This window comes from Mobula hypostoma, chromosome 8 (genome assembly GCF_963921235.1).
Source record: "Mobula hypostoma chromosome 8, sMobHyp1.1, whole genome shotgun sequence".
NCBI classification, from domain to species: Eukaryota; Metazoa; Chordata; class Chondrichthyes; order Myliobatiformes; family Myliobatidae; genus Mobula; species Mobula hypostoma.
Genome location: NC_086104.1, coordinates 153,466,327 through 153,492,927, shown reverse-complemented (window position 1 = coordinate 153,492,927; position 26,601 = coordinate 153,466,327). Strand labels below are relative to the sequence as shown.

General features: G+C 41.2%; 1 protein-coding gene across 7 annotated transcripts in view; it reads left to right on the top strand.

The window, feature by feature from the left end:
• The first annotated feature begins 207 nt into the window (after nt 1–207).
• The window catches only part of LOC134351071 (paired box protein Pax-8-like), a 66,841-nt gene continuing 40,447 nt past the window's right edge, over nt 208–26,601 (top strand). For 3 of the 7 annotated variants that reach the window (XM_063057118.1, XM_063057113.1, XM_063057115.1), the window contains exons 1-2: nt 229–340; nt 665–882. Coding sequence is in view for 3 of the 7 variants with exons in the window: in XM_063057113.1 (XP_062913183.1) it covers nt 858–882 (25 nt within the window). In the remaining 4 variants the exon portion in view is untranslated. Of the gene's footprint in view, nt 341–664; nt 883–8,607; nt 8,675–26,601 lie in introns of those variants that run through there. The other 4 variants (XM_063057119.1, XM_063057116.1, XM_063057114.1 and 1 more) reach the window with 3 other exon arrangements.

Sequence of the window (26,601 nt, the reverse complement as noted above, 5' to 3'; positions counted from 1 at the left end):
TCAAACGGGACGTCTTGGAGCAGATTTGAAAGTTGGAACTTGCTGAGCCTGTGTCTTTAAACCTCTCAGGTTGGTGAAGCATGTCACTTACATACACACACACACCCCCTTCCCAAATCCGAAAGCAAGCGAGCAACCAATCGCAGCTCTCGCCGTCTGAGCAGCCCGTTCCTACACATCGTCCTGTGAATAAAAACAGGCGGAAGTTTCCGTTCTATGCGCGAGCTGAATTGAACCGCTTTTGAGAAAAGGTCCGATTCATACTCAGTGGCATAAAAAGAGCAAACGAGACTGGGCGTTAACTGGATTACAGATATGAGTGTATTCGAACGGGAGGCAGGTAAATCATTACAGCGTCCTTTCGAATCTGGCAAAGAACCAGAACGGAGATGCGTCTGATTAACTTTGAAGGCGATTTGATGGGAGAGCTTGCTCAAGTAGCATTGCATTGATAGTCAATAGCCAACACCGCAATAATCAGCGGGTCTATTGTTTAAAAATGTTAGTTTATTAGGTAGGGCTCGAATAATCGCAATGGTGTGAGAGGGAGGAGGGACGGCGAAAGGGAGCGCAAAAAGAGGCAAGGAAATCGCGAGCCTTATAAATGACCTGTACATCAGACGATTCACTTTTATGCAACCTCTGCTTTCTGTTGCATCTACAGATCAATAGAGTGTAGCTGCACTTTGTTCTTCAGACGCCACTATTGGGTCCCTGGATCCATTGGATACCCTAGTGAGCCGGTTAAAGAGGAGAGAAACTCGCCGAGACCCTGGTTTGTAGACACGTCACTCCCTGTGTTACCTGCTTGGAGGACAGCGTCCAAGACCATCTTCACCTTGAAAGAGTAGCAAGGAATGTCCCATAGCACAGGACGATCAGGTATCTTCACCGCCCTCCTTTGAACACAATTTGTCCGCATGAGGTTCAGCAAAGGCCCACGCTCCTTGGCGATTCCCAGTTCACTTTTTCTAACGTGGTCCTAATGTGCAGTGATTTACAGTTGGATATCCAGCAACACAGTAGAGAAAGAACATTCTCTATGGCGTGTGAAAGGAATTGGTGATTTGAATTCACCAAATAATACATTTCTGTCATAAAGTAACCAGCTGATGTTTATAGATTTATTTATACATGATTTGCGGCCTTTGCCTATATTTAGCTCTTCCGGGAGTCAGAGGGAGTAATATCTGGGCTGCTGGTTTTTAGTCATTGCAAGGGAGAATTGTTTTAAATAAGATACGCTTATTTGGACGCCGGCTACAGTGAGATACGAGTGGATCTGACTGATAGATCTTACAATGAGATCTTTTTTCTCTGAAAACCAGCACTTTAAGTGACGCCCACTGTGTTAGTTTGATTACAATCAGCCACAGAATGTGTTTGCCTCTGGTATATTAGTGTAATTTTGGCACATTCGGTGACAGAAGCTGACTACTGTGACACAAAAAATGATTTTTAAAAATATATAATCAGTTTAGTAGGAAAGACTGGCCCTAGCATACGTCTCTATTACATCAAGTACTGGACGAGATTTGCCTTATTATGTGTATTTTTGTATTACAATCATGTACTTGGTCAGATGACAGTGCTACATGGGTGTAATCTTTGTTACATTTAGTTATAGGATCTGATTGACTGTGGTGTAATAATGTGTTTTATTACACTCAAGCACTCGGCGAGATTGACTCAGGCACGTGTAATTTCCTTTATTTCCGTCAGATACAGGGCAAGATTGGCCGTGGCACATGTGTGTAATAATTTCATTACAATCAGGTCAAACTTGAGATTGCCCCAAGAGCATGTGTATAACAATTTTATACTAGGGTGTAATGATTTCGAGCAGGTACAGGGTAAGATTCACGGTGTGCAATAATGTATAAGCACCTGTAAGTGACTCGGTGTAATAATTTTATTAGACAAACCTGGGATGAAATTTATGTGATGGTGAATCGGGTTTAGTTTATTTGCACCTCTATATTTAGCTTGTACTGTTTTGGAGTCAGGTGGTTTTCTTCACATTGGCAAGGAAGTTTACCTTGCCGAGCTGCTATCGGTGAGCTCTGCGTTCGCTTAAATTAAATCGAAATTCCCCAGTTGAGTGTGAACTTAAGTATGGATTTAAAACAACCATGGCCTGAGTGCTGAATTACTCTGTGTGTGTGTGTGTGTGTGTTGGACGAGTGGGCCTCTGTTAAATGTAATCAGTTACACTGAATGAAATCGCAGTTGTTTGAAAGGTTATTCCGTTCTACACCTTCTCCTCAGTTGTTTCGATCTGTATCATATTCATGCTGTCCATCTCGGTAACTCCACAAGGAGAATTACTGCTTGCTGTGGTTCGACTGAGCCCAGACTTCTGTTGAGACTGTCGAGATTGTAACTTTATCGAAGTTTTGGAAATAGCCGATCCTTAGGGAGGGGCAAAACATAAAATCCACTCTTTTAATTTTCTGTTTCGAATCTCCATTTACTCCCTGTTTAATTATTGACCGATATACTAACAAATTATATTCAAAACCGTTGCCTTTTGCACGGTAAACGGTGGTATGTCGTCTCTTGTACAATTCTGAAATTCTCGTAAATCTTTGAGCACAGAAGTGCAAGTTTAGCTTCGACGCTAAACTGAAACCCGGGTGTATTGGAAAGCAAGTATCAAGTAGGGAGTTGGAAGAAACTGTACAAAATTAAACTTCTTTTATCACTGATAACAAATAATTTCGCATAAATGGGAAATGAAATATTTAATATAAAACCACCTCACCGGCCCCAGGAAGAGTTCCCGTTGCCATTAACATTGGCAGAGCATTTGATTACTTAAACCTGTCCAGACGCCAGGGTTATCTGCGAGTTTGCCCACCCCGAGAATGGATGTGCTTCTGTGGGGTTTGCCTGTTTAAATTGGATTTAAAAGTTGTAGTAAAGGCAGATGGATGCTTCAAATGGCGTCCACGGGTTATGTTCTGTTCTCTCCTGGCACGATTTGTTTAAGTGATCTATTATGGTATAAAAATAAGCGGAGCCGCAGGGGAGATGAGTCCTAGGTCCCTTCTTCCAGCACATTAAACGGGGTTTCCTTTGTGCCCCCCTCCCCCCCGCTATTCACACTCAGAACAAACGCTCGATAACACTGGCAATATAGTTACTACTACCCCTCAACTATCAGGCTCTTGAACCGGAGGGGACAACTTCACTAACCTCAACACTGTTCCCACAATTTGTGCACTCACTTTCAAGGGCTCTTCATCTCATGTTCTCGATATTATTATTAAGGTTTTATTGTATTTGCACAATTCGCTGTCTTTTGCACATAGGACATGTGTTGCCCGTCTGGCGTGCGGTTTTTCATAAATTCTATTATTATTTTCTTGCCCGCAAGAAAATGAATCTCAGAGTTGATGTGATGACATGTATGTAATTTGATAATAAATTTACTTTGAACTTTGAATACTGGCATGCAGAGGCGTTACGCAGGCAGAGCTGGGGCAGGTGAAGCAGGCACGGAATGAGATCTGATAGAGAACGGAGGAATAAATCCGGTTTGGGAATCTTTCAGATGTGCTCGTATCAAAACAAAACTGTCGAGAACAGCCGATTTATGAAATACTGCCGCTCACGCAGTCGACGAATGATATTACACCGGACTGACTCAATGTTAAATTGAGTACATGAAATTTAATTAATTATTTTATATTTCAATGTAATGTACTTAAATATAGTTAAATTTTGATAGAATTGCCCGATTATGGACAGAATTACCGATCGATTCGGCCCGTTTTCGATATTTAAAAAAAAAATCTATTTCGCTTTAAAGAGGCTTGCCAGGACTTTCGTGTTATATTAGGTCCACAATCAAACTCCGTTGAAGGGGTTGATATTATCCCCAGTCTACGAAGCTTAGTCGAGTTAAACCACTACAACACTGCATCTTATTCTAAAAAGTAACGTGTCTCCATTCTCAGCGGCGGGAATGCAGTGTTCCCGGGGCGAACGTTAACTGCCCACTCTCACTTGACGTTATTTGGGGGGGGGGGCCTTCTTTATTTTTCGCCATTTGCTAGTTAATTTGTTGCAGGCTTGTAGAATTCGACGAGGAAAATCATTTGGTAGAAATATTCCATTTTATCGGGTAAATATCTCGTCAAGTGGTAAATGATGTGAAATCTCCGCAGACAGATGGAGAAGGTTGCCCAGGTATGTGTATTGCATATACCGCTCAGAACAGAAATCCCCAGCATCAATTGACAGCTGCTGATCCTGTTTTCCCTACAGGTTAATCCGACTGATTCAGGTTCCAAGTGGTGGAAATCTCTTCTGGACAGTCAGCTAGCTGTAAATAATGTGAATTTTAACGTACATTTTCGTAATTGCAAAATGGGTTGATTGAAACTATGCAGGTCTCTGCTGGCGGCTTGGGTGAGTGGGGAAGGCTCTTGCAACCCTGGGCAGGTGGAGGGTCGCAGAGCGGCGATTCACGATGCATCCCGCCGCCTTTATTGAAGGCCGCTGCAAACTCAGGCACAAGTTATATGTTTGCGCGCCCGTGTGTGTGTGTGTGTGTGTGTGTGTGTGTGTGTGTGTGTGTGTGTATGTGTGTGTGTGTGTGTGTGTGTGTGTGTGCGCAGAGTTAATTACAAAGAGCAGTTGATTCAAGAAAGTGACAGTGATTGATCTCCCGGTCAGGGCTTTATTTTCCCAATTTGAACCAGACGCTCTATACTGTATTACATATATTTTAAAAATCCCTTCGGTTGACAAAATCTAATGCTACTGGCAATTATTATTCATCCAACTCACTCGCATTTAGCCCCCAATTCAAGTGGGTTTATAACGAAGACACTGGCCTCGTGGCCGTTTTCCGCGATATTTTTAAATTTGCCGCTGTACTCTTCGAAGTCTGGAAGCGCATAAAGTCACCGTCTCTAAAGAATGGAATCACAAATTATGGCTAATACTTATAAAGATAGGTTAATTGTATTTGTCATATGTACATCGAAACATGCGTTGTTCGCGCCAACTCAGGTACAATACCTTAAACATGAAATATCGTGAATCAGTGAGTGACAGTGAAAGATCGAACAAGAACAAAGTAGATGCCGAGACAGTTGAACATGTCACTCAACTCCCGGGGGTGGGGGGAAGAGTTTGTTTCCAACATCTCGGGAAGAGGAGTATTTCACCTTATGTTTGCACATCAGTTTGTTTTATCTCCAGTCTTTGCTTCGACCAGAGCGGAAATTTGCCGCTAGGAAAGTTGATAATGGATCCAGGTGAGGCAACGAGCAACAAGTCTAGCCGTTCCAGGGGCACCGCAGTCCCGGCAGGCTGCTGCAAGCACCCGGTTTCGGGAACACCACCACTTCCCGCAGTCCCAACGTGGGGCAGGATAACTCTAAGAATTTGTGTCCTTTGGAGTGAATATTCAGTTTTGTTCCCGATGATCCTGGTCACCGACAGATATATCAGACGGAAGCCGACGAAATAATTTCCGATCCTCTGTCCAGTTAGTCAGTTAACTGATGAAGGGTCTCGCCGGAAACGTCGTCTCTTTATTCCTTTCCATAGATGTTGCTTGACCTGTTGAGTTTCTCCGGCATTTTGTGTGTTAGTCCGAATTTCTAGCACCTGCCGAATCTCTTATCTTTCTAGTTAGTTAACCTACGTTTATGGCCCGGTTTATTCCGAAAATCAACAGGAAAACAACCATCGTCGACAAACATCAATATTAAACGAGAGCTGGTGTTGTAACATTGACCCGCCGTTAGTTCCCATATAAAGGCAATTTAATTTATCGAAATGATTTTAATTTAGTAACAAATTGAATCTAGTACTATATGTAGCATTGCTGAAAGTCGTTTACAGCATCGAAACAGATTCGCACTGTATAATTTATAAAATAACGCTGTAAAACACTACGACTATAATTCATGGGGTAATCTCCAATTCTTGCAACTAGTTTGGGTAGGAAATGTTTCTTGCGACATTAAATGGAAACAGTGCACATATCAGAGGTCTGAGGCGTGCGCAGCAGAAATCGATTGAACGGGTGAACGAAACGAAAGTGCAGGCTTGTGATCTTTCTCTCGCAGTCTGCTCAGAATAAAAAATAATTTCAAGTCGAGCCTCATACACGCTGGGGTATCGTATGATAAATGTGCACGAACATATGCAAACCTCACAATATGACACATGCACGGAAAAGAATGATTGAAGGATCAAAAAGTACGGGAGGAGACAAGAGCGGCTTGGAGTTCACTGCTGCTCTGGATTTAAAGCGATTTCCCAGCGTTACTGGTCCTACTCTCCCAGTACCAGCATATTCCTTCCTAGTTGTGCGGCTTTGGAATTGCCACCTGTTTCCCCTTGCGTTCTCGGCCGATACATTGCTCTCTTCGTGGAAATCGGCGACTTAAATGCCAATTCAAAAAAAAAATTATATCTAAAACTAGTATACAGGGTTGGTGCCTGAAAGAGGAAATTCGGGTTATCTTTAGCTTCTAGTTCTACGCTTAACTGTCTTAAAAGTCCTATCTTTTTAACCCGTGGAGGTTAAAAATAGAACCACTGCCGCCTCTCTTCTAATGTTCACATTTTAAAGGATTTCTGTTCGGAATAAAACAAAATCCCATTTGGAAAATTGTGCCCGCGTGTAACCGTCATGTCAGATTTACAAAAAAAGTAATCCCGACGAAGGAACAACGATTACACTACTGGTGGAAATCAGCAGATGTTGGATGGGAGTGGGGCGGGGGGAATGGACAGGGGGCATTTCGGGCGGAGACTCCGCATCGGGACCCGAAATACCGATGGTCCACATACACATGCTCCCCAAGCCACTTAAATTCTTCCAGCATCTTGTTTGTAACTTCCGATTCCAGCATTGCACTCTTTTGTATCTCCAATAGGCAGTCTTTTTGGCTGACATTTGGACGGTATTAGCCGCACGAACCGGACAGTCCTTTCGGTGTCATGATACCCACTACACCCGTTGGAGATCACTGAAATAACTTGGCCGGACACCGCACATAGAGAAAAAAACACGGCTCTATCCAATCCCACAGGTCATTAGCAGTGACAATTAGGTGCGAGAATTAGCTGTCCGCGACCACCGCGTGGATTCATCAACAATGAGATGACAGGCGATTCTTAATTTTAAGTAAATGGGAAGCAAGTTGGAAGGGAGGGGGTGTGGGTTGACATCAAGCAGATGGAGCAGGTGTGTGGGGTTGGGTCAGAGGTCTGTCCAACGCTGGACACCGCCTCCGGCTTTTTTATTCACACCGGCTCTTGTTGCGTTGCCCCCGGGGCTCTTGCCGTTCCGCCAGCCCTCTGATTTCCCGAGCTTGCGAAGAGGCAGAAAGACATATATCAGGTCAAGGCAGCCTTTATTTTCGTTTAATTTCCGCACGGCAATTGAAATGGAAATTAGAGGCGAGCCGCTCTAGAATGGGTTAACGAGGGCCGCGGCGGTGGGGCAGTGAAGCAGAGAGGCAGCAGATCTATCAAAGAGAAGGTAATTAGAAACAAAAACCCCTGGCTGGGTTGGGGAAGGAGGCCAAGGAAAACCGGGAGGTAGACAGAAATAGCGACAGAGACGGAGTCAGTGGAACAGGGAACGAGCGACGAAGGGTCAAACCAAAGAGACAAGTATCAGATAAAGTGGGGATAAAACGCAACTTGGAAATGAGGCGTGGACGAACAGACAAGAAAAATAAACCCAAAAGGAGGGAAAAGAAAGCAAAACGTTTTTAATAAGATGCTCTTTTCCATGCTGTATAACTGTGACTCTCAGAATATGTTGAATGAGCGGTAAACAGAAGTATAATTATGGAATGATAAAGAGTGCATTAGACTCGAGGTGAAATTGGCGATTTTAGAAACAGTTATCCAAGTAGTCCCATTCTCTTAATTTTTCTGTATAACCACACCCCTCTCTTGCAAGTAGTAACTAAACCCGCTTCCCTCGTCCTTATGGGAGATCGGAACAGTTTGCTGTGTACACCTAACCGTTTCGTTTGCCACACATTCGTGTCGTCTGGTGATTCGCTCTATTCTACCGCAAACAAAATCTCATCACTTTCCCCATCAAACTCCAGTCTAAAGTAATTTGAACACTTCCGCTAAATCTTTATTTAATCGTCCCCACAACCGTGACAACTGTAGACAATTGGTTTCCAAGGGAATCTTCGTAAGCTTTGCATTCGATTCAAAATCACGGCAGGCTCATAGATATACGGGTCTTTGTATTGTAATTTCATTTGATTAGTCTTTATACAAAGTAGCAAAATATAATTTTCCTATGGCAACAATAGAACATAGAACTTAATGGCACAGGACCTTCTACAGGTCCTTCGGCCCACTATACCTGTACCGACCATGATGCCAAATTAAACGAAACCTATCTGTCTTTTCTTGATCCATATCAACACCCCTAACGCGTTTCCTCAGTATGTAGGGCATGGAAAACAGTTCTCATAGTTACTTGTACATTGTGTTTTATAGGATTGCTTATGTTTAATATATGTTTTTTAATTATGTTCTTTATGCTTATTGTGTTTTTTATGCTGCATCGGATCTGGAGTAACAATCATTTCGTTCTCCTTTACACTGGTACTGAAGAATGATAAACAATTTTGAATCTTGAATCTGGAATGGAATCCAGATCCAAATCAAGGTGCAATAACTTTCTAATTTCCTCAACTGTGTAATAATTATAATTTTATTTTCTTTTGACAATTATATTGAGGTAACATGTCAGACCAGCATTTATGTAAAATTAATAATTCTGTAATTCTGGATTTTGATCATTTTTAAATACTCTTGACAAATTGATTTCTTCCAATGATTTGCTTGCCTGAGATTATGAGTCAGTGCACAGTTTGAGATAGTTTGCAATACCACTGGGATAACACCATTTCATGGATCTTGTCCTGGTTATAACCATCAGGGAATCTTCTCACCTTGATGGATGAGTATCTTTTACTAATGCAACTAGTAGATTTTGTTTAAATTATTTCACCCTCTCTTCGCTTTTTCTTCTAGCCTTTCTCCACCTAAAGTTCCTGACACTCTGGTTCTGCAGAAACAGACCTTTGGTAGCTTGTCAAGTGACCATTTACACATGTGAATTAATATTTGACAGTATCAGGGTCAAGTTCGATCAGGTCTCGGACAAGTGATCAACATTCAGTCATATGGCTTGACTGATTTCTGCACCTGCCCCCTCCTGACCCATGCACCACCCTCCCCTTTCAAGCCTGCAGATAGAGAAGACAATTGCAGTGGTCCTTTTGAGACCAGCTAATTCAAATTCCTCTTCCAGGCTTGTATCTTTCAGTTCCCCATGACCGCTATGTTTGATGTAGTTTATGGGCTGACCTTGGCACAGACAGTAATTCTATTACTGGACCTACAATGTTCTAGATTATAATGTAAAATGAATAAATAAAAGCCAAAATAGGCAGATGGAGTTGTAGCAAATAGTTAAATAGACATATAATGAATAAATACTTTGTTGAGAAACAGAACTGCATTTCTATTCTACTAAAGTAATATGCTTATAATGGTGTTAAGAACATTAGGCATCCTCAGCATTGAGAGAATTACAGAGCCTGGCAACGGATGGCCAAAGACTGATACATAGAGCTACTTAAAAGGAAAATGTATTTTGCAAATTAATAGAGCTTTATTGACGATATAACAGGATTGATAAGTCAATGTACATTTTAAAAGGTGTTCATCAAAGTACCAAATGAGGGTTGCTACATAAAAAACAGAAAATACTGGAAATATCCACCAGGTCAGGCAGCATCCCTGAGAGAGAAAAGGCGTTAATATTTCAGGCTGTGGTGAAAGTTCATCAGCTGAGAACAGTAATTCTAGTTTTCTCTCTCCATGGATAATGTGTGATCTCTTAAATATTTCCAATATTTCCTATTGTTATTTCAGATATCTGCAGTTTTTAAAAATGCAAACACGAGGAATTCTGCAGATGCTGGAAATTCAAGCAACACACATCAAAGTTGCTGGTGTACGCAGCAGGCCAGGCAACATCTCTAGGAAGAGGTATAGTCGATGTTTTGGGCCGAGACATCGACTGTACCGCTTCCTAGAGATGCTGCCTGCCCTGCTGTGTTCACCAGCAACTTTGATGTGTGTTATCTGCAGTTTTTTTTTGTTTTCTGATTATTGCTGGCCCCTCAGCTAATTATGATCTAATCTGAGGCTCTTGTTGGTCGGGGGTCAACCATGCACATTGTGACCTAGCTGTCTACGTGATACACAAAGCAGTATGATATGGAGAGCAAGTTGTTGCCTATACAGCAGTCTCCCCCTCTCCGTGCAGCTGATTAATCCAAAGGAACAGCAGAGATAGATATAGTTTGACACCAGCGGTGTCGCTAATTTGCCAGTCAGCATTGAACTCATTATAGGACACACTTGAGGACTCCAGCTCCAGATTTTTCCTTGGGGTTTACTTCCGAAGCCTTTCCCATGATTGGGTATAGCTGTAAGGCAGCAGCAGTTTGAATCTGAGTTTTCCTTCTTCTAGCTGAACTGCCAGCCACACTGAAGAGCCCCACCTGCCTGAGGTACTGGTTTTAAGGTGCCAGTAACCTGCCTTTGCCCTTTTCCTGTTAGTAAAACAGTTCCACCAGGGTTAGTAGCCAAGCCCCATGTGAAGGCTAGGAGCTGGATTTGGACTTGGTTGTCAGAGGCTATTGAAACACACACCATTGGGAGCATTTAAAAGTTACAGGTATCTTATTCCCACTACGATCCCCAGTTACGTCAACCTTAAGAAACCTATGGTTTATATTCATAATGTAAATGAAAGAGCCAAGAAAATAACATCCTGCATGAATAGGATGCAAAGAGCTTGCCAAACTTGAGTGGGCAAAAAGATGGTAGATATGTTATAATGTAGGAAATATGGGAGAATTCATTTTGTTGGAACTGGAACACACAGATTTTTATATTGTGAAAAGCTAGTGAATAGAGACTTATAGAGTTTTTTGTGAATGAAATACAGAAAATTAATCTGAAAATGTGCAGGGATACCATGAAATTTGGAAGATAAATCATTATGTGGCAGAATGGACTCTGGAATACAAGAGTTAGAATACACATTTTTTGCAATTACGAAGGCCACTGGAGTGCTGCACGTAGTTTTGATCTCGGTGTCAAAGGCATGATATTCTTGTTTTCAGTGTAGTACATAACAGATTCAGTCTTGCAATAAAGGATTGCCATCCAAGCTGTGAATTAGTAGCATCAGCTCCTTGGTAGAGTTAAGGAGAATAAGATGTGATTTCACTGAAGCATAACATTCTAAAGGGGCTCCAAGAATAGATGTGGAAAAACTGTTTGCCCAGTTAAAAGAATCAAGAGCTAGTAGAAATAATCTGAACAAGGGGACTCAGACATTTAGGGCTGAGATGAAAAGAAGTTTCTTCATTCAGAAGGGCTGTGATTCTGTAGAATTCTCTCTCCTAAAAAGGCTGAGGATGTTCAGTTATTCATGTAATCAAGAGTAAGAACAAAAGTATTTTGGATACTTAAGATAATCAATTGGTTGCTAAATTAGAGCTAGAATGACAAAGTGACCTTGAGAGGACACCTGGCTCACTGGCCCCTACTCCTGTCACAGAATACTACACCATGAAATAGTTTTAATCTGGGAAATCTATTTTTGTTGCTGATAGGAAGACAGGCCAGAAATAAAGTGGATCAGAGACTTGCTTGGCTTTGGTACTAGACTGTAGCCTACACTAATAACCAAATATTATTATGGAATTTTGAATTAATTGTGAACAATGCAAATAAAAGTATGCATGCTGAGATTGGCACAGGAATACAAGCTGGGAAGGAAGCCTACACTGTTTTACAAAAATTTAAAATACTGGCCAGTGTTTGCGGCAATGATGGAAGATTTGGCCTTGGTGCTTTAGGTAGGGGAAAAGCAAAGCTGCTTGTTGCAGACACAGGAGACAACAACAGAACTTCAATAAGCTCTTTGGTTCTAGTGCTAGGAATAAACTCTGATGCCTCCCTATATGATCAGGTAGCCTGCTGATACTGAGGAACCTAGGGTCAGATATGAAGAATAAACACTTGGAAATGGAGCATAGACAGTGTAAACACCTTTGGGGGAGAACTAATGAAAAGGGATCTTGAGGAATTTGTTCTAAAAGTTGCTCCAACACATGTCAAAATCATAGAGGATGTGGAATATGTGAACCTCTGCTTCCTGTTCTGATGTCTGAACTGATAAGTAAAAGTTTCTGTGAGTGCTGTCTAATATACATTCCCAGCTGGAAAATAGTTCTATTTTTTAATCTATTCTTCCCCAAGAAAGTAAAAGATGAAATTCCTGTGTTAATAAAAATTGATATCCTGCATATACTGTATAATTACCTCCTAACAAATTACTGCTTTGAACCACAGGACTTCTATGTAGTTTTGTTGCTTTAGGGCTGTCTTTTCTGTGACCCTCAAACAGGCAATCTGACCCTCAAAACTCATAGTGCTCCTTTTGATTTCTCAGTTTCTGCTTGCACTTCTTACTTCTTGGTTTACTGTGCTTTTCTTTGGTTCTTTGACTCATTGCTTCGCAGATAAATGAATTCTCAAAGCCAGATTAACACTGTTGAGGAGGCTAATATTTGACTCGAATTACATATGGTTTGAAAGACCATTTGAGCAAACACCTATTCATAATTCATAGACCAAGGTTTGTTGGTAGTGACGAGATCACATTATTTTAAATAAGGGCATATCGCCATTCCAATGAATCAATCTAGAGCAGGGATTCCCAAACTTGCTTAATGGTATTGGTCCATGGCATAAAAAAGGTTGAGAACCCCTGATTGAGAGAGACCTTCATATTATATCACTGTAATAATAAATTGTTTCTTAAATGGTTCAATAGCTGTTGCCTCCATTATGATATCTGGAACCTTACTCTGCAAGCTGACAGTCCATTCTTTGATAATATTATTACTGATATTTTAAATTTGAATTAGTTAATATTCCATTAGATTTTTGAAATAACATTAGCAACCCTATAATGAATAATATAATGCACCTTGCGGAGCAGACTCAAAGGGCCAAATGGCCTAATTCTGCTCCTATATCTTATTGGTCTTATAAATTACAAATGGATAAATGGACTGAAATACCTCTTCATTCCTCAGAAAGCATTTAACTATCTTGCTTTCAGATAATCAGTACACAAGCACTATAAAGTTTGATTGGAATCTCCTTGAACTTACATTTGACAGTTTTGCCATTGTTATTCAGCATCAGAACAGCTTTGTTGATTGTTCTGCTCATTGGTTGGACTATTTGCGCAAACTGTCTACTAGACTTCTTAAATCACTGTTAGCTTTGTTCTTAATCAATTCAACAGTGATGGTCGTCTGCCATCTGTTTCCTTCCCTACTACTTTACTGTTTACTGCATTAAATACATCTTTGTTCATTCACATCTTTGGTTTAACAGAATTAGTGGTTTATATATTACAACCATCATGTTATCATTTCCTGTTTGTCACCTTATGTACAGACACCCATCTCTAACATCACTTTATGGACATACAATCTACGTACATAAGCTATCTTATGTATTTATATATATTGTGTTTTTTATCAGTATGTACCTTACTGTTTTTTTGCGCTGCATCAGATCTGGAGTAACAATTATTTCGTTCTCCTTTACACTTGTGTACTAGAAATGACATTGAACAATCTTGAATCTTATACAACATTACATAAATTTGACCAATTTGCCCAGGTATCTGTATATTAGAAACAATGGAACTCCATTACCCTTCTCGAATTTGCACACCAAATAATCTCACAAAAATACCAAATGTATCCTCATTTTCGGCTACTTAATTCTCAATTTCCAAGGCCCACTATGAATCTTAGTTTACTTATTGAAAACCTAACTGCAACTGAAAAGCAAACAATTGAGATACATAAACTGTCAGGAAATACAGAAGAGACTTGACCCAAACTCAGAGCAAAGAAGATGATTTGCAGTTAGTGATCACTTTTATAATAACTGCAAAATAACAAGCATCACCAGTGACCAGTGGGTGTTAAGAATGCTGTCTACCACTCATCACCCTGGTGGATATAGATCAGGTTGTATGCACTCTGTAGATCCAGTTTGGTGAAGATCTGGGCCTCACAGAGTGCATCATTCATCAGAGGAGAGGTAGCAATTCTTCATGGTGATTTTGTTGAGTCCACAGTAGTTGATGCAGGAAGGAAGACCCCTATCTTTCTTTTTGAAAAAGCATTCCGCACTGGCTGTGAACTGGGATAGTCAAATAAAGCCTTGCTGTAGGGCTTTGGCAATGTAGTCATTCAGGCTTGGGTTTCAGGAGGTGAGAAGGAGGGCTGATGACTTCGGGAAGGTGTGGTGCCCAGGAGGAGGTTGTGTGGTCTGTGAAGCAACTGAGTATTGGCTTCCTTTTTATTGAAGGTGATGACCAAATTGTGGTATTGCTGAGGTTGAGAGCTTCTTCATTGTCCATGAAATTACAGGGTGAAGTAAGCAGAGGTTGCAGGCAGATGGGCCCCAACTAGACAGTGAACTGTACGATCAGGTGGAGTGAGGGTCGTGAGCGGAAAGCTGGAGCAAGACGAGAGGAGTATTAGGCAAGGTGAAAGGAGGAATTGGATGGACTCACAGTGCTCCCTGATGCTCATGTGCACAGGCTGTATGTGTGCTATGACCATCCCAAACCCCAAGGAATGTCCATCAATGGCTCTGATGCAGAGGGGGCGAGAGGTGGGCTCAGTAATCCAATCTGCAGTCTGGACTAGAAGGTTGACTGCTGGACCAGAATCCACCAGAACCTGCTGAGGGTGTTGAGCCATAGGGGTGTGGAGCACAGGGAGAGAGAGTGTCAGGCTATGGTGCTGGAATGAGAGGCCAGGCGGAACTTAACGGATAGAAGTCACCTTGTCTTTACCTGATGGCACTGTTTTCCACAGGTGCAGTGGATATTTGATATGTAGACGACCAGTGGCTTCTCAGTAAGCATACAAGTTGCTTCTCCATTGACGCTCATACTCCATGTGGGGTTAAGGGAGCTCCTACTGGCATTAGCTCTGAAGGCATTGACATTGAGGGTCCTGTAGCCCAAAATGGCTCCGAGAACAGAACTGGGTCTTAGCTGATGACTTGGAGGGTCATTCCATAAGACACTTATCGATTCAGAAAGCTAGATGAGGCTTGAGGTTGGTGGGCATCTCCCAGGTAGACACCTCATCTTTCATGCACTCAGAGTGGCCGTGATGGTAATGGGTCAGCAGAGTGTCTGCATTCCAGCTGCACTCTGCCACAAGGGTCCTGAATGCCACAATGTAATCCAACACCAAGTGTGAGGAGAAGTATCCAATCTGCTACCTCCCATCCACTCCCCACATGGTCAAAAACCCAACAAATACCAGGGGTAAAATCTTCATATTGGTTGCAAAGGGTGGGGGGGGGGTTATTGTCCCAGTTAGAAATGGCTCAGGTCAGAGCTCACGAAGGCAATCTTGGCTTGGTCCATAATATACAGAAACAGCTGGAGCTCAAAGTGTAAAATGCACTGGAACAGGAAGTTGCTGGTCATCAAAGCATTCATGCACCAGAATCCAGGTCTCAAAGGGAAGAGGTTGAATCTCACTGTGACTGTCTCGTTGCTGTATCGAGATGGAAAATTAGTTGAGAGTTGTAAAAGGATGGTCAATGGTTTTTCTGCTGCTTCAGGATCATGTGCTCCTGTCAACAGACAACTTCCTTTAGGCAAGCATATTCATTTGGGTAAATCGTTGGTTCACTAATTCTGTCAGGAAATGCAGAGGAGGCTTGACCAGAGCAGCAGAGAATATTAGCAGTGAGCAATCACTTTAATGATGAACTACAAAATAACAGGCCACAAGGGGCCACAAAACAAGAGCGAACAGACACTTTAACATGGCAAGGCAACAAGATAACTGAAGGCTAGGAGCAACTGGTTAAGGCTGGCTGGTTCATTAAGACAACAAGGGCTCCCCTCCCGATAAGACCTGGGTTTAAATAGTCTGCAGGTGATAAGTTGGGAATGAGTGGTAGGTGATTCCTGTTCACTGGGTGGAGACTGGGAGGTGCCTGTCTGTGCAGGCCTGACATAAATTCTGAAATAAAAATACAAAATGCTGGAAATACTCAGCAGACCAGGCAGTTCTGATAAATCATCAACCACCTGAAATGTTACCTCAATGTTCCTTTCCACAGATGCTCACTATTTCCAGTATTTCCCACTTTTATTATGAGTTTGCCCCAGGCCTTTCAGTTTGTTTCATTCATAAACAGATATAGAAGGCTGGTCAGGCGGGATCTATAGTTTCCTTCATGATATCGGGGTGTATCCACTGGTATTTGATTGGGGTGGGTGGTCTTGTGAATCCCCATAATAGACTCAGGGTACAATAATGACACCAGCAGCACAGTAGCATAGGAGTTAGCTTAAAACTTTACAACACCAGCGATCAGGGTTCAATTCCTACCATGGTCTGTAAGGAGTGAGATGGTTCATTTTGGTAGGTCACATATAATGGCAAAATATAGTACTAACGCAGATAAGTGTGAGGTGGTTCAATTTGGTAGGTCAAATATGATGGCAGAACATAGTATTAATGGTGAGACTCTTGGTAGTGTGGAGGATCAGAGGGACCTTGGGGTCCAGGTCTATAGGACACTCAAAGCTGCTGCGCAGGTTGACTCTGTGGTTAAGAAGGCATACGATGCATTGGCCTTCATCAACCGTGGGATTGAGTTTAAGAGCCAAAAGGTAATGCTATAGCTTTATAGGACCCTGGTCAGACCCCACTTGGAGTACTGTGCTCAGTTCTGGTCATCTCACTACAGGAAGGATGTGGAAACTATAGAAAGGGTGCAGAGGAGATTTACAAGGATGTTGTCTGCATTGGGGAGCATGCCCTATGAGAATAGGTTGAGCGAACTTCGCCTTTTCTCCTTGGAGTGACAGAGGATGAGAGGTGACCTGATAGAGGTGTATAAGATGATGAGAGGCATTGATCGTGTGGATAGTCGGAGGCTTTTTCCCAGGGCTGAAATGGCTAACACAAGAGGGCACAGTTTTAAGGTGCTTGGAAGTAGGTACAGAGGAGATGTCAGGGGAAAGTTTTTTACGCAGAAGGTGGTAAGGGCGTGGAATGGGCTGCTGGTGACAGTGGTGGAGGCGGATGCGATATGGTCTTTTAAGAGACTCCTGGACAGGTACCATGGAGCTTAGAAAAATAGAGGGCTACAGGTAATCCTAGGTCATTTCTGAAAAAGTACATGTTTGGCACAGCATTGTGGGGTGAAGGGCCTGTATTGTGCTGTAGGCTTTCTATATTTCTATGAGTTGGTATGTTCTCCCCATGATTGTGTATGTTTCCTCCAGGTGCTCCAGTTTTCTCCCAGATTCCAAAGACATACAGTTCAGGATTAGTAAGTGTCTTTTTAGAGTGGTGAATCTGCGGAGTTCTTTGCCATTGGCAGCTGTGGAGGCCAAGTATTTATGTATAATTAAGGCAGACGTTGATAGATTCTTGATTGGTCAGGGAATGAAGGCATACGGGGAGAAAGCAGGAGATTGGGGCTGAGAGGAAAATTGGATTAGCCATGATGAAATAGCAGAGCAGACTCGATGAGCCAAATGGCTTAATTCTGCTCCTATATCTTATGGTCTTGTTATCTTTCAAAAGCTACGGAAAATATGATGTCATCACATCGCGTTCCTTTTCTCCTCACCATGAGCTTCCACCCACCCCACTCAGTACATCATCAGTCTCCTTTCTTTCGGCAATGGGGCAGCATGGTAGTCTAGCAGTGAGCACAACAGCTTTAAAGTGCCAGTAATCATCAATCGGAATTTAATTCCCGCTTCTGCCTGTAAGGAGTTTATATGTTCTCCCTGTGTCCTCATGGGTTCCTCAATGTGCTCCGGTTTCCTCCCTCATTCCTAAAATGTGTGGGTTAGGATTAGTGAGTTATAGGCCTGCTATGTTGGGATTAGTGAGTTATAGGCATGCTATGTTAGGATTAGTGAGTTATAGGCATGCTATGTTAGGATTAGTGAGTTATAGGCATGCTATGTTAGGATTAGTGAGTTATAGGCATGCTATATTAGGATTAGTGAGTTATAGGCCTGCTATGTTGGGATTAGTGAGTTATAGGCATGCTATATTGGCACCAGAAACTTGGCGACACTTTTGTGGAACGCCCCAACAAAATCCTTGGACTGTGTTGTTCATTGATGCAAAATGACTCATTTCACTATATATTTTTTGACGTCTGTGTGACAAATAAATCTAATTTTTGAAAATCCATGCACACTGCCTGTAGTTTTGGAGTTTTTGGGTGAATGAATACTTCTCAAACTTTGATTGAGTTATTTGGAGAGAAGACAGAGATTGAGATGACTGCACCATCATTTCCCAAGCATTGGACTGAGGGATAGGAGTTAAATTTTGCTCACTTTTACAGGTGCACACTTTGAACAATATCAGACAGAGAGGTAATGGTAGAAGCAGTCTGAAGGGAAATTATGCTGATTACTATTTACTTACTTTGTGAGATGACCTCAAAACTATTTAATTCTATATATGGAAGATTTCAGAACAATTCAGAAATTTACTGCACTAGCTGAAAGGTTCACATATACTTGAATGTAAAAGGTGTCACAGATACAATGAGTTTGGGAATGATAATTTTTACCTGTAATTATGTGAGGAATCACTGGAGCACTAGATTTATTGGGAAGGCCATGCTACAGAATTAAACACTTCCCATTTAAGTTGTCTAGTTTTGGAAGCTAGCAAAGTTCTCATGAGTATGAAGTACCCTCTTCACACCCAGGGCCTTCACCATGTTATGTACTACCATTATCCTGCTGGATGGACAGAATCAAAACAAATCACAATAGGAATGAATGCCATCTCACTGGCTCAAATTTGCAGCATATGACAGTGATAATAAGCCTGATTCTGAGACCAGCACCTTGAAAGTTGAGTACCTAAGCTCTCCAGGCTACCAGAACTGTTCTTCTCCACACCATGTAACCTCACACCTCTCTGTCCATTATTTGCGTCGTCAGGAACCAATCTTGTTTAAACAGGGTGTTTAGAAGGGTACTTTTAGTTTTTAATCTGGTAAAGTTGTAACATAGGACTACCTATATGCAAAAATGCAGCAGACAGACCTAATCTAATGCACAATCGATAGATCAGATTGATTGTAGTTCTAGTACGTATATCCATTTGTGAATACTGAACATCTACATAGATAATGGAAAGAGGATGCTTTAAGAACATTCACATCCTCCGCATCATCAGAGGACGGCACTGGAGTTCCAACAACAAGACACTCTCAATATCTTCATATCAGATTCCAACTGAGGTCACAAGCAACACAGAAATCAGACTTCAACTAAAAGTGACTGAGAATACTGGATAAGACAAGTAGAACCAGTAACATGAATCAGAATCAAGTTTATTATCACCGGCATGTGATGTGAAATTTGTTAACTTAGCAGCAGCAGTTCAATTCAATGTAATACATAATCTAGCAGAGAGAAAAAATAATAAATAAAATAAAACATAATAATAAATAAACAAGTAAATCAATTACGTATATTGAATAGATTTTTTAAAAATGTGCAAAAACAGAAATACTGTATATTAAAAAAAAATGAGGTTGTGCCCAAAGCTTCAATGTCCATTTAGAAATTGGATGGCAGAAGGGAAGAAGCTGTGCCTGAATCACTGAGTGTGTGCCTTCAGGCTTCTGTATCTCCTACCTGATGGTAACAGTGAGAAAAAGACATGCCCTGGGTGTTGGAGGTCCTTAATAATGGACCCTGCCTTTCTGAGGCACTGCTCTCTAAAGATGTCCTGGGTACTTTGGAAGTGCTCAAGATTTGAACTCTAAAACTTATTGCATCTCTAGACAAGCTGTCCTAGTTCAGTAACATCATGAGCATCCACCTGACTGTGTGGAAAGTTGCCAGGAATGTACTGTGCACAGAAACCAGAAAACAGCCAAATTACATTCCAACTGCTTTCTCCTCAATCATCAGTAAAGTGATGGATAGTGTTGCTGGTGTTGGTTTCAAGCCACCCTTATTAATCTATCTTCTAGGCTCTGAGTGGTCTTGGTGTGTGTGTGTGTGTGTTCACGCACACATGCAGAAATTGTGAGATAATGTGTTACGCATGAAAGTCCATGGGCCTCAAAAGATCCATAGAATACATAATATTATATATATATTTTTCACATAACTATAACATATTCTATATTCATTAATGCTCCAAATCTATGGTTACCTGATTGTCATTTTAGTTGCTTTCTCGAGTCATGAGAGTTTCAAGTACAGGAGGATCATTTAGGAAGCTCTACGTGGAGATTCTCTACTGTATATCCAGCTTTTGCCTTAGCTCCAGTCTCAGAAGAGTGCATTTGATTTTCAGAGAGGCATTCTCCATTTCCTAACCAATTATCTTTCTAATTACTAATTTGTATCAGAATCATGTAATTTTTTCACTGAAATAGTGCTTTGAGCTGTACTTGGTTTGTATATGCACGAACAAGAGAAAATCTGCAGCTGTTGGAAATCCAAGCAACACACACAAAATGCTGGAGAAACTCAACAGGCCAGGCAGCATCTGTGGAAAAGAGTAAACAGTTGGCGTTTTGGGCCAAGACACTTAATCAAGACTGGAGAAAAAAGATGAGAAATCAGAATAAGAAGGTGGGGGGAGGGGAGGAAGAAACACAAGGTAGTAGGTGATAGGTGATAGGTGAAACCAGGAGAGGAGAGGGTGAAGTGAAGAGCTGGGAAGTTGATTGATGGAAGAGATAACTTAAGCTGTGGTAGCGGGTCTGGGTGAGCACATAATTGAAGAGTCAGAGTGTACAGAGATCACAGAGAGGGAGCAATGAAAGATGGTTTCACTGAACTCATTTCAAATCCCACCACCAAGCACTTCTTTCCCCTCCACCCCCCTGAATTTCTGCCTTCCACAGGGATCGCTTCCTACGTGACTCCCTTGTCCATTGATCCCTCCTCACTGAACTCCATCTTGGCACCTATTCCTGCAAGCAGAACAAGTCCTACACCTGCCCCTACACCACTCTCTCACTACCAATCAGGACCCCAAACAGTCCTTTCAGGTGAGGCGACACGTCGCCTGTGAGTCTTTTGGGGTCATCTACTGTATCTGATGCTCTCGGTGTGGCCTCCTGTATATCGGTGAGACCCGACGTTGATAGGGAGACTGCTTCACCAAGCACCTATCTGCCAGAAAATGTGGGATTTCCCAGTGGCCAACCCTTTTAATTCTACTTCCCATTTCCATTCCGACTTGTCAGTTCATGGCCTCCTCTATGCCACGATGAGGCCACACTCAGGTTGGAGGAGCAACACCTTATATTTTATCTGGGTGGCCTCCAACCTGATGGCATTAAACATCTGTTTCTCGAACTTCTAGTAATAGCCTCACCCCTCTCCTTCACCATTCCCCATTCCTATTTCCCTCTCTCACCTTATCTGCCCATCGCCTTCCTCTGGTGCTCTTCCCCTTTCCCTTCTGTCCATGGCCTTCTATCCTCTCCTATCAGATTCCCCCTTCTCCAGCCCTTTCTCTTTCACCATTTGATTTCCCAGCTCTTCACTTCACCCATCCCCCTCTCCCGGTTTCACCTATCACCTACTACCAGGTACTTCTTCTCCACTGTCCCCACCTTCTTACTCTGACTTGTCATCTTTTTTCTCCAGTCCTGATAAATGGTCTCGGCTGAAAGGTTGACTGTTTACTCTTTTCCATAGATGCTGCCTGGCCTGCTGAGTTCCTCCAACATTTTGTGTCTGTTGCTTGGTTTGTGCATGTATTGGTGTGAATGTGCAGACCTCATTTAATTGTATGGAAATGTTGGAAAAAGCATATTAGGGAACACTCAGCTTTGGCATAACGAACTTCCTAAGTAACACTTTAAGGTCTTATTTATGCCTTAGGATTTCCCGAAAATGATTCACTTATTTCAAATCATTCTGATATTATGTAAAATTCACAGCAAATATGAGGAAAGTTTTAGATATGAGACGTTGTGTTCCTGGTTGGAAGTATGGATGCATGAAGCACACATTGGAAATTTATCCTCACTTAATTTCAGAAGTTATTTTGTAAAACTATGGGGCAAGTAGGTTTTTGACATCAGTATTCTCTACAATCATTAAAACATCTTGTCAAGAGAATTGGATACCTTCCAAATTGATGTCTGCCCATCACTCACAACTTGAGCTTTCAAGATGGTGTAGGAGAGACTCTGTGTGAACTGCTCTTAGTGGCAGAGCAGAGATGGCACAGTAGTGTAGCATTTAGCGTAATGTTTACAGCACTGGCTATAAGATCCGTGTTCAATTCTCACTGCTATCTGTAAAGAGCTTGTACATTCTTTCAGTGACCGTGTGGGTTTCCTCCTGGTGCTCCAGTTTCCTCCATATCCTAAAGATGTATGAGTTATTGTTAGTAAATTGTAGGCATGCTATGTTGGCATCAGAATCATGGCAACAGTCGCAGGCTACCCCTAGCACATGATGGATTATGTTGCTCATTGACACAAAAGGGGCATTTCACTGTAACTTTCAATGTATGTGTGCCAAATAAAGCTAATCTCTAATCTCCAATTATGCCTGCAATGACATTGTTTGGCACATTGAGACACCTTGCCAAACTCTTCCCAGGATTTCATTCAGCCACCAAGTAATCCCATGGAGTTGGATCACTGAGTGTCAGGATTCAGTGCTGAAACAAATCTGAGAGATTTTACTCCCAATGAATGACCAGCCTCACTGTCAGTGAGCAGTCAGAAGGTTCATTGTTCATTATTGGTAGAGGGATCCCATTTAACTTTCAGAGCCAAAATAAAACTACTGTGGCTGTCTGTGTGAGTTGGAGGATCTGGTTCATCATTACTGAAAAAGAAATCGCTGCACAGAGAATCAACAGGGAACAATTAATACTTTGAAATAAGTTGCATGGCTATAATCTGTTGACATCACAAACACAGAGATCAGATAACAACTTTTAGTTTTTGCCATGCAGCTATTTTTGTAATGTTTACTTTTTCAATTGTTAATGGGATTTGATTGATATTTATAAACCAGGTTTCTTCCTCTCCTCTCTGCCTGGCAACAACAGATGTCAACAATCGCTGGAAATGGTCCTTAATGCCTCGCGCCTTGAGGTGTTTTTAAACACACGAGCCCACAGAGGTCAAAAACACAAAAAATTCTGCAGACATTGGAAATCGAGAGCAACACACACAAAGTGCTGGAGGAACTCAGCAGGTCATGCAGAATCTATGGAAATGAATTAACAGTTGACATTTTGATCCAAGACTCTTTATCAAGACAGGTGAAGGGTCTCGGCCTGAAACATTGAATGTTTATTCACTTCCATAGATGCTGTTCTGCCGAGTTCCTCCAGCATTTTGTGTGTGTTGCCGCAGAGGCCAATGGCAGGTTATTCATTTATTCTGACAGTTGACCCCCTATCTTACCTCCACCTGAAATAACTTTGAGGATTTGGATGTTACATCTTTTGCTCTTGTCCTTGCGTGATCTGGTAATGGCATAGATTGGAATGGAAGCTAAGCATTACATGTCTCTATGACTAATCAATTGAGTGGCCAATACAAACCCTTTAAACCATATTTATCTGAGCGATAGAACATGCTTACTGAAATAATACTGAGAAAATATTGTTGAGTTGATACCCACAGGGTATAGACATAATGTGATTAGTAACAGAATCAGAATCAATATGAGAAAGATCTGTTTAATGCTACAACAGAAGCGGATTTGGAATGCATTACCTGATTAGAAGATGGATGAAGGTTCAGTAATGGCTATAATTAAATATATGGTTGAAATACTTGAAGGATAAAAACAGGAAGAAAGAATGGTTTGCTGGGGATAACTGGATCTTTTTTTGAATTAGCCTGCAGAAATGCCCAGTCACTGCCCAATTTTGTTATGTACAAAGCATAGTTTCAGTTGTAGTTCATGTCTCAGTAAAATAGTTATGGGTTCAAGTAATACTTCAGAAACTTGAATATTAACAACAGTCTGACAATAGAGTGTGGAATTGAATGAGTACCTCATTGTCGGAAGTGGCATCTTTCAGATGTAATTGGAGGCTATCTGTACTCTAATGAGGATGTAAAACATCATTTGGCACTAATTTGGAGAAGGGTTGACCTCGATAATATATAAACAGGAGAAATTCTGCAGATGCTGGAAATCCAGAGCAACACACACAGAATGCTGGAGGAACTCAGCAGGTTGGGCAGCACCTATGGAAAGGAATAAACAGTCAACGTTTTGGGACAAGACCCTTCATCAAAATGTCGACTGTTTATTCCTCTCTATAGATGCTGCCTGACTTGCTGAGCTCCTTTGCACTTTGTGTGTGTTGACCTGGATAATATCATTTAAAAAGATTGTCTAGTCATTATCAAAATGCTTATTGTGGGACTTGGCTGCTAATAAATTGTTTGCTATGATTTTGACATTATCAGTGACCAGATTTTGAAAGTACTTCATCAGTTGTAAAAAGCTTTGGGGCTTTGGGAGATGTGAAAGGTGTAAGATTCCTATTTTCAGTAACGATAAAATTCAGAGTACCAAGCATCAGACCAGTTATTCAATCTAAGCACATCTGTTGATCCACACATTTTGGTTGTAGCTTTCGCAAATATACTTAGAGTATCTAACCATCCATAGCTGACAATTGCTGTATTAGAAATAGGGTGGATACAAGAGATTCTGCAAATGCTGGAAATCTGTGCTACTCATCAAGGGGTTGGTTGACTGTCCAGGCTTGAGACAGAGAAATTTCTTCACCCAAAGAAATTTTTGTATTTCTCTACCCTAGAGGATTGTGGAGGCTCTGTTATTCTGTGTGCTCAGGGCAGAGAGCGACAAAGTTTTAGATATTAAGGAATTGGAATTAGCACAGGAAAGTATCGATGAATAAAAGTTCAGCTATGAACTTATCAACAGTGCAGAAATACAAGGGCCATCTACTTTACAACAAAGTTTCTTCCCCCCGGGCACTTAATCAGAATAACAGTTCTAGTTAGTGCCCCCCTCTACCTAGTACCCATGTCACTGCACTGCACTGTAGACATATTAAACCATTTCTTATAATGTTGTTTACAATCTAAATACATGCTGGTATTTACAGTATTTACTTATGCATATTTTATTCCATATCCATCTTTAACCTCTAACTTTATTAGCTTTTCTTATAATTCTTTATTGTTTAAAAGAATTCTTTATTCTTTATAATTGTTGAATGTTGTTTTTTTACTGTATGTCATGCCTTGATCAACACAACATGGTAAATTCGTAATACATGTAAATGTATTAGGCTAATAAATTTCACCCTTGATTCTTGAACAATGTATCCTTACTATTTCTTTGCTACCACTGATTAAATCCTTTAACTTAACTGTTTTTTTTCTCTGGAAGATTTCAATTGGATTAATTAACATTAAGGTGCTCCACATGTGGTTTAGCTGGTAAATCAACTAACTGCTGCATGCTCAACCAGCTGATTTAAAGATCTTTATTTCCATTCCAGTGGCTGCTGAGATAGTTGATCACAGCCAAAGCTGAATTAAAGCACTGTAATTACCCTAGTCTGGAAATGAGTTAGGAATGGGGAAAGCCAGGCTTTCTGTTCTTGTTTGCTGTCTAACTGCTTGCCTTGGGATAGCATACACAATGAATAAAAGTTGTTTTGATCTTCTGTGGTCCAAGAATAAACTAATCCTTCCTGCCTACGTTCACAAACAACTACCTCCAGCACTGTAGAACTTGCAGATCCATATTGACAAACTATGGATCAGATGAGTAACAGCTAAATAAACAAGTGTTTCTCAGTTCTTTGCTAGCTCCCAACATATAGTGTGTTTTCCTTAGTTTATTTCCCTACTAAAGGTAATCTTAAAAGCTTTAGAACAAAGAGCATACACTCAGTGACCACTTTATTAAGTAAACCTATCCATGAGCTTATTAATGCTAACATCTAATCAGTCAATCATGTGGAGGCAACTCAATGCACAAAAGCATGTAGACAAGGTCAAGAGGTTCAGTTGTTGTTCAGCCCAAACATGAGAATGGGTAAGAAATGTGAACTAATTGACTTTGACTGTGGAATGATTGTTGGTGCCAGATGGGGTGGTTTGAGTATCATAGCAACTGCTGAACCTAAGTCTCTGGTGCTGTAATAGCATTTTGGTAATGGTTAGACTACCAATATCTGCATAAATACTTTGTAAGTAGGTAGAAGCTTAACTTAACCTCATCTGACAATGTGGGATCCCAGTAGAAATACATAGGGGGCACAATCCTAGTCACTTACGATTTTCCAACAGATGAGTTACTTAGAGGCCAGTCGATTATTACCATGCCTTTTCTCAAACAGGAATCTTTTGTTTTCACAGTCCAGAGAAAAAATGATGGGTTTTAGTACAACATATTGA